Here is a 14,396-nt window from a genome sequence, read left to right on the forward strand (position 1 = left end):
ACTGTTTTACCATTTGTTTACTGTAAAAAGTGTTTATACTGTTTATACTTTCAATTAACAAATTGAAGTCTTGTGAAAGGTTGACAGGATAACTGGCATTAACTGTCAAAATAATTTCAAACTATTGAAGTTAGCTTACAGAATAAACATGTCAATCAACCCATATGATTTTTGCTGTAATATTTTTGTTTTGAAAAGTCACTGTGACTGATAGAAAAGTGATGGTTTTAGCAACGTTTTAACCTGTCTGAATGCTAATAATCATTTTGCGTCGGGGGGCGAAGCCTGAACTCTCCACCAGGACTTTGTCCTGGACCTACCGGGGCCTGCGGCCCCTGGACCCTGGCTACTAGGTTTTTCTGATTTCAAAAGTTGACAGGTATGGTTTTATTACTCCTGCGATATTTAATGTACGGCAAAACAAGAATGCAATATAACAAATGACTTTCTAAGGGATTTAAAGTCTAATCAGGGTTGAAGCAAATCTGATGCAGACAGGGACCTAATGAAGCCGTTGTGGTCAAAACATGTAGAGAAAACATCGCCCAATAAAGACATCAGTATGTTTTCTGTACTTTCTGAATTCTTGCTTTGTGTCTGTCAGGATCCTAAAAGACCAAGAGGACCGAGAGAAAGAGAAATCTGTTCGGCTAGTAAACAGCTCTCTGGAGAAGAAGAAATCCTGCTGCTAACAGATAACATACACACACACACACACACACAATGTGTCATTATTGTTTTGTCAACACACCTGTTTCTATAGGGCGCTCATACACACGTACCATAGATTTGATTACACTATGATCAACCCAATTATTTCCCAGAAATTTTATGTCATCAGACAATGATGTAAAATAACTAGATGAAATACTGGTTGACTTTAATATTTTTAAAGGTTTCCAAAAGTAAACTTTTATCTATCCACATGCAAGCTTTTAACTATGTAATGTATTTTTGTAATGATTTCGAGTAGGTTCTTGACATGACTTGATTGGTTTTTCAGTACACACAATGTGTTGGACATCATATTCGTAAAATCAATTATTGTCATTTTGTCTTGAGGTCACTTTTGTGTATTTTAACTTCACATTGTTTTGTATGATTTAGCATAAAATCATATAAGCATATAATCCACTGGGTTCATCAAAATGCTGTCATGAAAAAAATGAGCATTTACTGTGTGTCTATTTTGTTTTATAATATTTCATGTTTCTGGCTTCTTCCTCATGTTGTTTGTTTGCTATGTTCACATGGATTATTTGGTCAGAAGGAAAATAATATTTTTCTTACGGCCAAATTGGGTTGACTTGTAAAGAAAAAATATTTATATCAGATGCACCTAATCTCCTTACCAAGTATGCGATACACACAACAGTACATCGTTTTCTTATGTAATGCCAAGTACGGTAAGTTGTGTCATTTGTATGTGATTTTGAAGTTTGTTCTTCACTCGCTATTGTCGGGTTACTACAGTCACTGTCCTGCACATCACTTTAATGTACAAAGTAGATATTTAATTAGTGTAACAAAAATAAAGTATTGCTTGTTCATATCGTTGTATAACTACAGTTATTTGATACCAATGCCCAGTGGATGGTTGTACACATTGCAGTTTATTCCATTTTCAAGGTGTCATTACAAGATATGAAACATATTACTTATTTCAAATCAAAAGTTATAATAAACATGAAAAAAAAAGCCTGTTTATTAAAATGTTCCTGTATGTCACATTGCAAAATTGTAAAGAAATAAATACAAATGTTACTTGAAATCAATGAAAAAAGTTAAGATATGACTTCTAACAATGTTCCTACAATATTTGTAGAAGCCAGAAATCTGTGAAAATACACATGATTAAAAAGCGAATTCCTTTTAGAAAGCAGGTTTTTGCTTAATAATTGTTACTATTATTAGTCGCATGCTTTATAAATGGTGTGTTTAATCGACAGCACACCTTTTTGAGGCTTTAAAATAATCTAAAACCTCCTCGGATAGAACATCCTAATCATTCCCAGCAGGCACAAGACATTAAAACAACGTTGAGAACTTGTTGAATTGACGTTGAGCAACTCAAACATAACGTTGAAACAACATGCTTTTTGACAACGTTCAATCAATGTTTGGTTCTGACGTTCATTTGACCATTGAATTTTTGGTCATTTGCCAACCAAAATTCTACAACACAAATACAACGTTGAAACAACATGCTTTTTGACTACGTTAATTCAATGTCAGGGTATGACGTTGATTTGACCTTTTGAAATTTGGTTATTTCCCAACCAAAGACGTGGATCCAACGATGGACATCAACGTTGTCTAAATTTACAAACACAACTATTTTGCAACGTTGTTTCAAAGTCAGTTTTCAAGGACATGTACGTATAGTCAACGTCTTGTGCCTGCTGGGTTACCTTCCCAAATAACTTAAAAGCATATTTATAAAGCAAAAGCGTACAGTTAAGTGTCACTAAATTGTTGTTTGGGGGGGTTCACATTTCCATTACTGTCACTCTTAACAGGTTTGACATGGCTGACTAAAGCGTATGACAACACACCAAAACAACACAAAGTAAAGTGTTTACAGATTAAAACAATTGTAAATGCAGCATTGCAGAAGGGAATCAGGAACACTTGGGATCTTGGTAAAGGCATCAATCAGGGAATAAAGCCTCCTCATTTGGAGATCCAATACAAGAGCTGTAATTTAAAAAAAAAAGCATTTATATGCCTAAATATAACAACAGTTTATCCCAGCCAATCGCAATGGTTACGTTCGGTGGCCAGCTGTTAAAAGCGAAACTCAGCCAGTAATCAATTCGCCTATACAAAATCATATTTTTGACACACGGCTTCACTCTTCCTCCTCCAAACCTTTCTGCTGATTTGACATTCTCCTTAAATTTTGTAGCAACATTAAGAGGAACTAAATGTGTTTTCTGCAGGGGAAAGAAAACTGCCTATTTTGACTAAAGTTTTAATGAAAAATAATGCTGCAAATGCTGAATTGCGAATCTGCGGGTATGTATGGTACTTTGTTTATTATTAGTGTAGTTTCTATGGTTGTCTTTCTAGGAATAGTCGACAATTTGATTTGGAGTCTGACAGGAGGTGAGTTGAGTACCCGAGGCCTCTTGGGTCCAGTTGGTGTGCCGAAGTCGACCCCAAACTATCCAACTTCTGCCGTTTTAGCCTTGTTGAGGTGGAACAAGTGCTAATGAGATTTTATTTGTAGGGATCCCCATTGGCTGTGCTCTTTGCTAACATACAAACAAAAATGTTTTGCTCATAACCCACTGAGCTAACAAATCATATTAGACTATGAAAACCAGGGATGTCCGATAATGGCTTTTTGCCGATATCCGATATTGTCCAACTCTTTAATTACCGATACCGATATCAACCGATATATACAGTCGTGGAATTAACACATTATTATGCCTAATTTGGACAACCAAGTATGGTGAAGATAAGGTACTTTTAAAAAAAAATTTATAAAATAAAATAAGATAAATAAATTAAAAACATTTTCTTGAATAAAAAAGAAAGTAAAACAATATAAAAACAGTTACATAGAAACTAGTAATTAATGAAAATTAGTAAAATTAACTGTTAAAGGTTAGTACTATTAGTGGACCAGCAGCACGCACAATCATGTGTGCTTACGAACTGTATCCCTTGCAGACTGTATTGATATATATTTATATATAATGTAGGAACCAGAATATTAATAACAGAAAGAAACATGAATGAGTGTAAATGGGGGAGGGAGGTTTTTTGGGTTGGTGAACTAATTGTAAGTGTATCTTGTGTTTTTTATGTTGATTTAATAAATTAAAAAAAAAAATTAAAAAATAAAATAAAATAAAAAAACGATACAGATAATAAAAAAACGATACTGTTGCTGGACCCGACTTGGACATTATCTGGACTGGACCTGGTTTTTTTTTTAAAAACCTTTAAACGAAGCTAATTTCATTTACAACCAGGTCTGGTGAAGATAAGATGCTTTCTTTCCTTTTTTTTTTTTTTTTATAGATAAGATAAATATTTTCTTGGATAAAAAGGAAAGTAAAAAAATATAAAAATAATTACATAGGGGAGAAGAAAAAAAAAAAAGTAATTAAATGAAAATGTTAGTGGACCAGCAGCACAAACAATCAAGTGTGCTTCAGGGACTGTGTTGTGTCCCTTGCAGAAGTGTTGTCCATGTTGTGGGAACCAGAATATTGATAGCAGAAAGAAACAACCCCTTTTGTGTGAGTGGGTGTGTATGGGGGAGGGAGGTTTTTTTTGGGGGTTGATGCACTAGTTGAAAGTGTATTGTGTGGTTTTTTCTATGTTGATTTAATTTAAAAAAATGTTTTTAAAAAACGATACCGATAATTTCCGATATTACATTTTAACGCATTTATCGGCCGATAATGTCGGCAGGCCGATATTATCGGACATCTCTAATGAAAACCCTTGGCCGAGGACAGCCCTAGTAGTTCCCAGTGGTTTAGAAGGTTAACATTTTTAATAAAGTTCTTGTATTAGATCTCGTTAGATTATACATGTGTACCAATTTTAAAGGCAAGTCAAACACCACCGTCTCAAACGGACAACATACTGTAGAGCACACTAATATGGAGATCTGCCTTTAACACCATTCATCACACACAGAATCAGCACAACAACTTTTAACAACAAATTACCTTTCACGTAACGCACACATGAGTAGACCTGCTGTACATACAGTACAGTACCTGCAACAAGCATGTCCTTGGCTGTGGTGCTCAGACGCAAATTCTAACATCACTGAGCCTAAATTGATACAACTCCCTATCCGTAGAACCAACATTTCACCAACCACAGTATTACTAAAAGACGGACAATATGAGGGCCATATAGTTATAAACTGAACAAAAAACACTGCTACGTCACTCCATTTCACTTACATGTACAGCAAGAATCACTAACTTTCAGCGAGTTAGATATGTCTTTCTTTTTCAGTATTACATTCAGGGTTGTTTAACAGTCTGCACCAATGGCTTCCTGTCTTACAATGAGATGTCAGTGAGGCCACCTCAGATTAGCTTTTCAACCTTCTGTGTCATTTGGAGTCTGTTTTCTAGGTGTGGTCTGTAAGGGCTTCCTCTTCTCCACGGGAGTCCCATTCCCTTCCCGCAAAATCTAGCGCATCTTGTAGTCGTGGGCTATAGCTGCCTCGCACAGTTGTCCTTTGAAATCCAGCTCAAAGGTGAAGTCCAAGTCCCTCTGTGGACAGAGAAAATTAATTAATGGACAAAGATGGCCTGACATCAACAAGCAGAAGTGCACCCAGGGTTTCCGCAGGTCATTAAAAAGCATTAAAAGTCATTAAATGGATTGTGCGAAAATTAAGGCTTAAAATTGCATTAAAAAGCATAAAGTACAATGTGTGGAGGCATTAAAAAATGCATACAAATGCAATTGGCAACAAAAAGACAACAAAACAAACCACTTAACACAGTTTTTCCCAATTAGAGGAAAAAACTGCACTTCAAGATGTTCAACATTTATTAAACTGCAAGTTGTGCTTCTAATATTGAGTCCATTTTATTTTGATGTTTGTTTACCTATTTAGGATATTTAGGCTATTCAACAGTACAAAATACCACAGAAATGAAAAATGTTTACTGCGCTTGAAAAAGTTACTTGCATTGTTATTTTTTATACATTTATTGTTATCAGTACATTAACCTTTTGATTAAAAGTGCATTAGAAATTAAATATATTATGATATATTAAATTTGGCCACAGTTACAATTGTATCTATACTGTCCAGACAATTGTATGTTCTTGATGATATATAACAACGGATCTACAGTCGGATATGGACATTGAATGTGTTTAATTGCATTAAAAAGGTGTTAAAAAAAACATTAAATTAGATTTGCTGATACCTGCAGAAACTCAGTATCAGTACGGCGGTCAGTATTCTCCAATTTGCAATTAATTCAGAAATAAAAAAAATAGACAATGTTAAGATATGGGCCACATGAGTAATTGCCAGGATTCATATTTATTTGTTGTTCATCCTCTTTTAAGTTACAGGTAATACTCACAACATTTTTGTCATTAGGCTTCATTGCAATGCTGCCAGTGATTTCCTCTCCTCTTCGCACGGTCAGATAGTCCTCCAGGTAGAAGACTGTCTGCTTCCAGTGGGTGTATGCAGCATCAGGAGCTGGGACCCACAGAAGCACACATGGGTAAAGTATTGTTTTTCTGTATTCTTATAATGTACTCACTATTAAGCATTGGGTCACCTGGCCTGGAAATGTTGCTTTTCACTTAAATTGCAACTCTAACGCCTTCCACTCTTGGGACGACATGGGAAATTTTACCTTTTTGTATTCATCCTGAAGAACAACTGTGAGGTTGTTACAGACTAAGGTATGAATTAAACTTCATTCATATTGTTTAAAGATGCCTCAACAGTCACTACAGTATGAGTGTGTACAGTACACAAGGTTGTATTTTTGCCTCATTCCTGGCTGTGAGAATCCTGCGTGTCATTGAAGCATTAAGGAGTGGGACTAAAAACAACCACCGGGTAGCATCTGTGAGCTGATAATATTGTATCATCTCTTTCGGACTAATCAGGTCGGTAGTGCATTCTTCCCACATGCTTTAAGTGAAGGATGAGGCAAAATACAACCTATTTTAATAAAAAAACGGCAAACAAAAATGAATTTATGTGAAAGACATTCCTTTTCATGGTCTGTGTCTACCAAAATGTAGCAGGTAGAGCTGCTGTGGGTAGGTTGTCGGTCCATCACGGCCTTATAATGGTTCCTGCTCTATGATACATGTGCAGATGCAGATGCTTGTCTTATATAAATGGTCTAAGAGCAAAACATTGCATACAATTAGTTCAGTATGTCAGTTCTGAATTTGAAACATTAACTTCAGCTTGGTTTTTTGTTGTTATTTATTTGTGCTTTTTGTCTGTGTGCATGTACACTATATTGCCAGAAGTATTTGGCCACCTGCCTTGATTCACATATGAACTTGAAGTGCCATCCCATTCCTAACCCATAGGGTTCAATATGATGTCGGTCCACCTTTTGCAGCTATTACAGCTTCAACTCTTCTGGGAAGGCTGTCCACAAGGTTGCGTAGTGTGTTTATAGGAATTTTCGACCATTCTTCCAAAAGCACATTGGTGAGGTCACACACTGATGTTGGTCGAGAAGGCCTGGCTCTCAGTCTCCGATTTAATTCATCCCAAAGGTGTTCTATCGGGTTCAGGACAGGACTCTGTGCAGGCCAGTCAAGTTCATCCACACCGGACTCTGTCATCCATGTCTTTATGGACCTTGTCATGTTGGAAGAGGAAAGGGCCCGCTCCAAACTGTTCCCAAAAGGTTGGGAGCATGGAATTGTCCAAAATGTTTTGGTATCCTGGAGCATTCAAAGTTCCTTTCACTGGAACTAAGGGGCTAAACCCAGCTCCTGGAAAAACAACCCCACACCATAATTCTGATCATTTGGATGGGTGGCCAAATACTTTTAGCAATATAGTGTGTGTGTTTTCATTTTAAGCAATAATTCAGACTCGGCTTCGGTACCCTGTCCATCCATCCATCCATCCATTTTCTACCGCTTGACCCTTTTTGGGGTCACGGGGGGTGCTGGAGCCTATCTCAGTTGGATTCTGGCAGAAGGCGGGGTACACCCTGGACAAGTCGCCACCTCATGACAGGGCCAACACAGATAGACAGACAACATTCACACTCACATTCAGGTACCCTGTCCATCCCTGCCAATAGTTTGGCTGTCATTGAAGATACAAGGCACACTTCAGTCAGTTTCTAGCCTGCTATTCTAGGTCCACGTAATAAACACACACAAAAGAAGCTGCCAATCAGTACTGCCCCTTTCTTCTGTAGATTAGTAGCTGAGCTTGCATTTCTTCCTCCCCGACTTCTCTTTGATCAAGTGTGGCTGTGTATCGTTGGAATGTGACATTGACTATATGGACATTAATTGTGCCTTCAAGAGTGCTAATAGAAAAAAAAAAAACGTTTAGAAGTTCTGCTCGACTATCTGAACTATTGTTAAATTCAATTTAGCTCATCAAAACTCAATTCATAATAGATTTCGATTTACTTTATCCCCACTAGAGGTCAGTCACACACCACAATCACCCAGGCTTTGAAGCATGCCATCATAATCAACTATTTTATTTGAAATCAATTCAATAATTGTTTTAAAAACGCTTTGATAATGTTCAGTTTTCAAAAATTAATTTCACTATTTTTGTTGGTTTGCATTGCTGTAGAAATGCATTGTGAACAAATACATACATCAAATACAATTGCTTTATTTAAATTGTATTAATGTTAAATATTATTGTTACAAATTACTTTGATTATTTTATCATTTCAATATTGAATATGGAAAGTACATTTAATTTTAATACCACTGTAAACAACTGCATTACTATACAATTGTTGCAATTAATCCATCATTCCCTATTGAAATGAAGGAGCATAATTTGTAAAGGGAACATTTTTGAAGCATTCTCGATATTGTAATGGTTGTATTAGCCCACTGTGGATTTGGCTGGTGATCATATTTAAAGGCAGTACATTGTTTACTCCCCCAAAAAATTAGCTAAAATTTAATGAGCCTATCGGAAAGAAGTGCATAGTCCGAAATGTCTGAAACAATGTAACTCAATTTTATTTTCGCAAAAGTGCTGTGAATGAGAGACTATTTGTAATGTTAATTTCCAGCATTAGCTTTTGTTTCAAAACGGGGTTGTAGTATGACAATATCAATCAAAATATGAATAAATAAATTTTCAAGGCTTTAACGCCAAGACTTAATAAAGTTGTTGAAGCGAGTAAAACCCCTTACTTACCAGTGGAGAAACCAGTTTTTTTGTGACATTTGGTGAACTCAATGTTGAAGTAGGTGACCAGTGCATGAATGTAGTCGTTTCTCTGGATCTGCAGACAGAATGCTGACGTGAAAGAAAGGTCCTCAGTCTTCACCGTGTAGATGTCCACTTCCTGTAAGCGGAGAGCGATGGATCTCTCACATCAAGTATATCGAAGTATATCAACTCACAGGTAATGGGTCATAAAGTACCAGTATAATGCAAAACAAGTTGCCTCTATATTGAAGCTAATATCATATACCTTATTGTTCGAACTATAAGGCACACTTAAAATTCTTTCATTTTCTCAAAAATTGACAGTGCGCCTCATAACCCGGTGCGCCTATTGAGCGGAATAATTCTGGTTGTGCATACCGACCTCGAACCTATTTTATTTGGTACATGGTGTAAAAAGTGCTACCAGTCACATATAGGAGATAGGTGTAGACTGCAAGATGACGCCAGCAAGCAATACCAAAACTTAAAATTGAGAATATAAGTCATTACACCCGGCGCTCAAAAATCTGTCAAAATGTATTGTAGACCACGCCGACGCTGTAGTGGATAAGCTTCTTCTTTTTTTCTATGTTCTTGTTATGGGGCATTCATCCTCAATGGTTGCCATTAGTAATATAAACTTACATATGTCAGTACACTACGGGTGTAGTGGGTTTACATAATGTACCCACGGAACTTTGGTTGTTAGAGAGTTCACGGGACAACAGTGAAAAACCGTCCCACTTGACGTCATCCGACCCCGAATCTATGGAAATTGCCAAAGATATTCGGAGCGGAATTTTCAAAATGGCCATCTGAAATTGTGGCATTTTGTTATGTTCACATTATATTCACATACTTTGCAAATTGTAAATCCTATTGGATATGGTTTCATAGGTACAATCAAGCATAAAAAGTAAACTTTTTTTTCCATAATACTGGCACCTTGAAGTCATACTTGCCAACCTTGAGACCTCTGATTTCGGGAGGTGGGGGGTGGGGAGGGTGAGGGCGTGGTTAAGAGGGGGGGAGTATATTTACAGCTAGAATTCATCAAGTCAAGTATTTCATATGCATATATATATATATATATATATAATACTCAAGTATTTCATATATATATATATATATATGAAATACTTGACTTTCAGTGAATTCTAGCTATATATATACATATATATGCGTGTGTGTGTATATATATATATATATATATATATATATATATATAGTATAGCAGTTGTGCACTGCACTCTCTAAAAGTCCTAGATGTTATTGTCACATATGCATGTACAGTAGATGGCAGTATGGTCCTGTTTAAGAGTGTCACAACATTGCTGTTTACGGCAGACAAACTGCTTTACGGTAGACGAAAACGTGACTGCTGTTGTTGTGTGTTGTTACCGCGCTGGGAGGACGTTAATGAAACTGCCAATAAGAAACCAAGAACTCGCCCTCGATCATTCTACAGTTATAACGTGATTGGGCAGGCACGCTGTTTATATTGTGGGACAGCGGACGTGAGAACAGGCTGGCTGCTGTCGACACGTCACTCAGGTCCGCATGGAGCTGGAGGGGGCGTGGCCTCCAGCTCCACCTGAATTTCGGGAGATTTTCGGGAGAAAATTTGTCCCGGGAGGTTTTCGGGAGAGGCGCTGAATTTCGGGAGTCTCCCGGAAAATCCGGAAGGGTTGGCAAGTATGCTTGAAGTACCAGTAGAGTGGAAAAACAAGCTGCCTCTATATTGAAGCTATTATCATATTTGTCTGATTTATGACACCAAAAGACTTCTAAAGATTGTGAATAGATAGATATGATCAAAACAGTATCAGTTTCACGGAGACTCCCGAACCATTTTGAGTTAACGAGGAAGCCAATCACGTGATCTGTGACGTAGCTTTAGGAACAAAAGACTTTTGGGAAAAATTATGATCCAGAACCTTATATTTTTGAGCCCAAACACAAAAATGAGTAACACTAGAGCATCAGCAGCGTTGCTAACCATAAGAAAACAAACACTTACTGTAATATGTCCACTCTTGCTGGGGTGCCGACCCACAGGACGCTCACATAATTCAGTTTAGATGAAGATTCAAGCGCAGTCCTCACAAAGGGTTGAAAAAACATTAGTCTTTTTGTGTGTTTTTTGCCATCTCTGATATCAAAGTCGACCAGTCTCTTGATCCATGGCTACATTTGTCTACTACCAGGTTTAGAGATGCATGAATTGTAATCTATAATTTACAATTAGTACATTTGAGATGAAGCAGAAGCAGCCGCCGGCTTAGTGTGTCAACAACAGCAGCGTAAGATAGCATTAGCTCACTGCTTTATATGCACCGCTCGAATAGGCCGTCAGCGTTGGTGCTTATAATAGCAATATCACTCATATTTGGTTCATTTTCAGGTCACATGTAGTATTGTTGGCAGTTTCTGGATGTTTTTAGAGGTTATAATTAGCGCAATAAAAGACCCTCGATCTGCTGACTCAATTGTTAGCTATTTATTTATGACTTTGAATGCATAAAAAAAGCCAAGCATATGTGTTTTGTCTTACATAAGGATTGTGAATGATAAACAACACATCTCTTTCCAATTTTTACGTATTTCCAGTATGACTGATCTGATAGTATGGTCAGAGTGCAGAAACGTTACTACACTCAATACCATACTTGCCAACCTTGAGACCTCTGATTTCGGGAGGTAGAGGGTGGGGGGCGTGGTCGGGGGTGGGACGGGGGCGTGGTTGAGGGCGGGGGCGTGGTTAAGAGGGGAGAAGTATATTGACAGCTAGAATTCACCAAGTCAAGTATTTCATACATATATATATATATACATACATATACATATACATATATATATATATATATATATATATATATATATATATATATATATATATATAGTTGTTGAACATCTCCTGATGATTGAGGGAACCCCTCATGAAACAGGCCTGTAGAGATGAAGTAGTCTTGTGATTTTTTTCCCACACATACATATATTGCGCTCTACCACGGTATCGAGCACTATTTTTTGGATAATCTTATTAAGACATATATATATATATATATATATATATATATATATATATATATATATATATATATATATATATATATCCTGAAAATATGCAAACAAAACTGTGTTTAGATAATTGATACTTCAAACTTGCATAAATAAATCTTAAGGAATATAACAAAACTTGGCTTCTGAGAGCTTCAAAATGTAATGAATAAAATTCTAAAGTTGTTGATAAACAAGCAATTATTTTAATAATTAAATATGGTCATTTTAAATGAATTATTATGATCATTTAAAATTAATTATTTCCAATATGTTTATTTTAATGTATAATTCTATGACTGGATGTAATAAGGAGTCAAAAAAAATACAAATACAATTAATTTTGATGTTTTTAGCAAAATATAGTAAAAATGTATTTAGTTGTTTTTTTTAATTAATAAATATATTTATTTTTAGGTAAGATAAACATAATAATACAATGTATCTCTAGTCTGGATGATTTAGTTATTGTCACCCTGTTTTCCTCCCGTCATAAAAAAAAGGCTGTCCTCACTCAGGTCCGCATTGAGCTGGAAGGGGGGGGTGGCCTCCAGCTCCGGCTGAAAATCAGGAGATTTTCGGGAGAATATTTGTCCCGGGAGGTTTTCGGGAGAGGCGCTGAATTTCGGGAGTCTCCTGGAAAATTCGGGAGGGTTGGCAAGTATGCTCAATACACTGACGTAGAATCTAGAGAAATTGCCGAAGATATTCACAGCGGAATATTCAAAATTGCTGACAAGAGTTTGTGGCATTTTGTGATGTTTAAACTGTATTTTCACATACTTTGCAGATTGTAAATACAATTGGATGTGGTTTAATGGATACAATGAAACACAAATAATCATATAAAGTCAACTTGTTTTTTCACTCTACTGGTACTTTAAATTTCATATGCATTCATTTGTTGACCGTAGGGCTGAGCTGGTCCACTGTGTCAACTGACTCTGGTTGTGTCAGTGTTTGATAGGTTACATGTTTTCTAATTGGGGTATAGTACCTTAGAACAGTGTTTCTTAACCATATGGGTGGAGCCCATTGTTGGGTCTTGATCGCCCCAAAAATAATGAAGAAGAAGCAGGGTGGGGAGTAAAATGGTTGACAGAAAATAGGTGAAGCTTACAAGTTAATTTACAGCTTGAACTTGTTTCCCCTCTTCTGTCCGCCATTTTAATATCCACCCTGCTTCTTCTTCTTAATTTTTTGCGGACCGCACCATGCGCAAAAGCTCTGACGGTCTTAAATTAACTCAGCAGCACCACCTGTCGTTGCAGGGTGCGAATTACAGCTGCTCTGGGTGCAACAGTGTGGAATCCATCCATCCCTCAATTGCCTACCGCTTGTCCCTTTTGTATTACTACCAAATGTTTTAACTTGCAGAAAAATTTTTTTTTTTACTTGCAAATCGTTTTTTAATTGAAGAAAATATTTTTTTCACTTGTGAATTGTAAAAAAAAAAAAAAAAAAAAAAACATTGTGGAGTTTTATCAATAATGTCACTCCATAATATCTGGCCTTTTGGTGAAATTTGGGTTGCAACAAAAGATACAGAAACAGTCACAGAAATGTATACTTAATTTATTTTTGTGACTCTGTACTATATGTGCTAAATAACATCAATTGACTGGTACAAGGCAATGCATCTTCCAAATACAATGTGTAGATCTGATTTACTATCATGAGCATTCTTCATGCAATACTTCATGCAGGCGACCGTAGATCAACTCCAGCTTCAGTCAGCATAAAATCAGCTCGAGTGAAATTATTTGTTTGTTGCGGCATCATTTTTAAGATATATGGACTGCTTGCACACTGCCAGACGCTGTGCGCTGGATTGAGCTTTGTTTACTGGTCATAAAATGAGGGGAATATCAGAGTCAAATGTTTTTCACAAGTAACGACTACTAATGCATTAGATCATATTTGAAAGTTCAAAAGTCAAGTTATTTATGTTGAATTCATCCACGTCAACACCAGCATCTGGCATTTTCTTCTCCACAATCCAAAATTAGACTGCAATCAGAGCAGCAGTCATTTGTTTTTACTGTTGTAATCTTTTTTTTCACAAAATGTGAAGTTAATTATATCTATATAGCGATTTTCCCTAGAGACTCAAAGAGCTTTACATAGTGAAACCGCTCTACCAACCGTGCCACACCGCCACTGACTTTGCAAAATCCCATCTGTGATATTTGACAATAACCATCACTCACTGGTTTTATTATCAAAAATAGAAAAAAAGGTGCCTGGCAAGCAGCAAGTGTGCAGTGAGCAAGTCTAGAATGATGGAACAATCACACAATAAAAGTGACAATGGGCCAAGCAATTGCAGTAATGATACGTTTAAACAGAAGGGTAACTGGGGGTGATACTTATGTGTGCGAAATGGTGCACCATATCGGTCTTTTAAATGTCCTTTACACTAATTATA

At 36.6% G+C, this 14,396-nt stretch overlaps 2 protein-coding genes and 1 long non-coding RNA gene across 6 annotated transcripts in view; 2 read left to right on the forward strand and 1 right to left on the reverse strand.

Annotated features, from left to right (window-relative positions):
- The window catches only part of cracr2aa (calcium release activated channel regulator 2Aa), a 37,692-nt gene extending 33,989 nt beyond the window's left edge, over positions 1-3,703 (forward strand). The window contains exon 17 of one of the 2 annotated variants that reach the window (XM_061970160.2): positions 605-3,703. In XM_061970160.2, the coding sequence (XP_061826144.1) occupies positions 605-692 (88 nt within the window). In that variant the 3' untranslated portion in view covers positions 693-3,703. The remainder of the gene's footprint in view (positions 1-604) is intronic. The other variant, XM_061970161.2, reaches the window with a different exon arrangement.
- A 1,413-nt stretch (positions 3,704-5,116) lies between these two features.
- Positions 5,117-14,396, reverse strand: part of LOC133612592 (protein arginine N-methyltransferase 8) — an 84,223-nt gene continuing 74,943 nt past the window's right edge. The window contains exons 8-10 of the mRNA XM_061970157.1: positions 8,894-9,044; positions 6,087-6,208; positions 5,117-5,256 (exon numbers count right to left, since the gene is read on the reverse strand). Of these exons, the coding sequence (XP_061826141.1) occupies positions 5,173-5,256; positions 6,087-6,208; positions 8,894-9,044 (357 nt within the window). The 3' untranslated portion in view covers positions 5,117-5,172. The remainder of the gene's footprint in view (positions 5,257-6,086; positions 6,209-8,893; positions 9,045-14,396) is intronic.
- LOC140679049 (uncharacterized) overlaps positions 5,250-14,396 on the forward strand; it is a 43,695-nt gene continuing 34,548 nt past the window's right edge. For 2 of the 3 annotated variants that reach the window (XR_012050633.1, XR_012050635.1), the window contains exons 1-2: positions 5,250-6,233; positions 8,988-9,104. This is a non-coding gene — a long non-coding RNA (uncharacterized lncRNA). Of the gene's footprint in view, positions 6,234-8,464; positions 9,105-14,396 lie in introns of those variants that run through there. The other variant, XR_012050634.1, reaches the window with a different exon arrangement.

This window comes from Nerophis lumbriciformis, linkage group LG10 (assembly GCF_033978685.3).
Source record: "Nerophis lumbriciformis linkage group LG10, RoL_Nlum_v2.1, whole genome shotgun sequence".
NCBI classification, from domain to species: Eukaryota; Metazoa; Chordata; class Actinopteri; order Syngnathiformes; family Syngnathidae; genus Nerophis; species Nerophis lumbriciformis.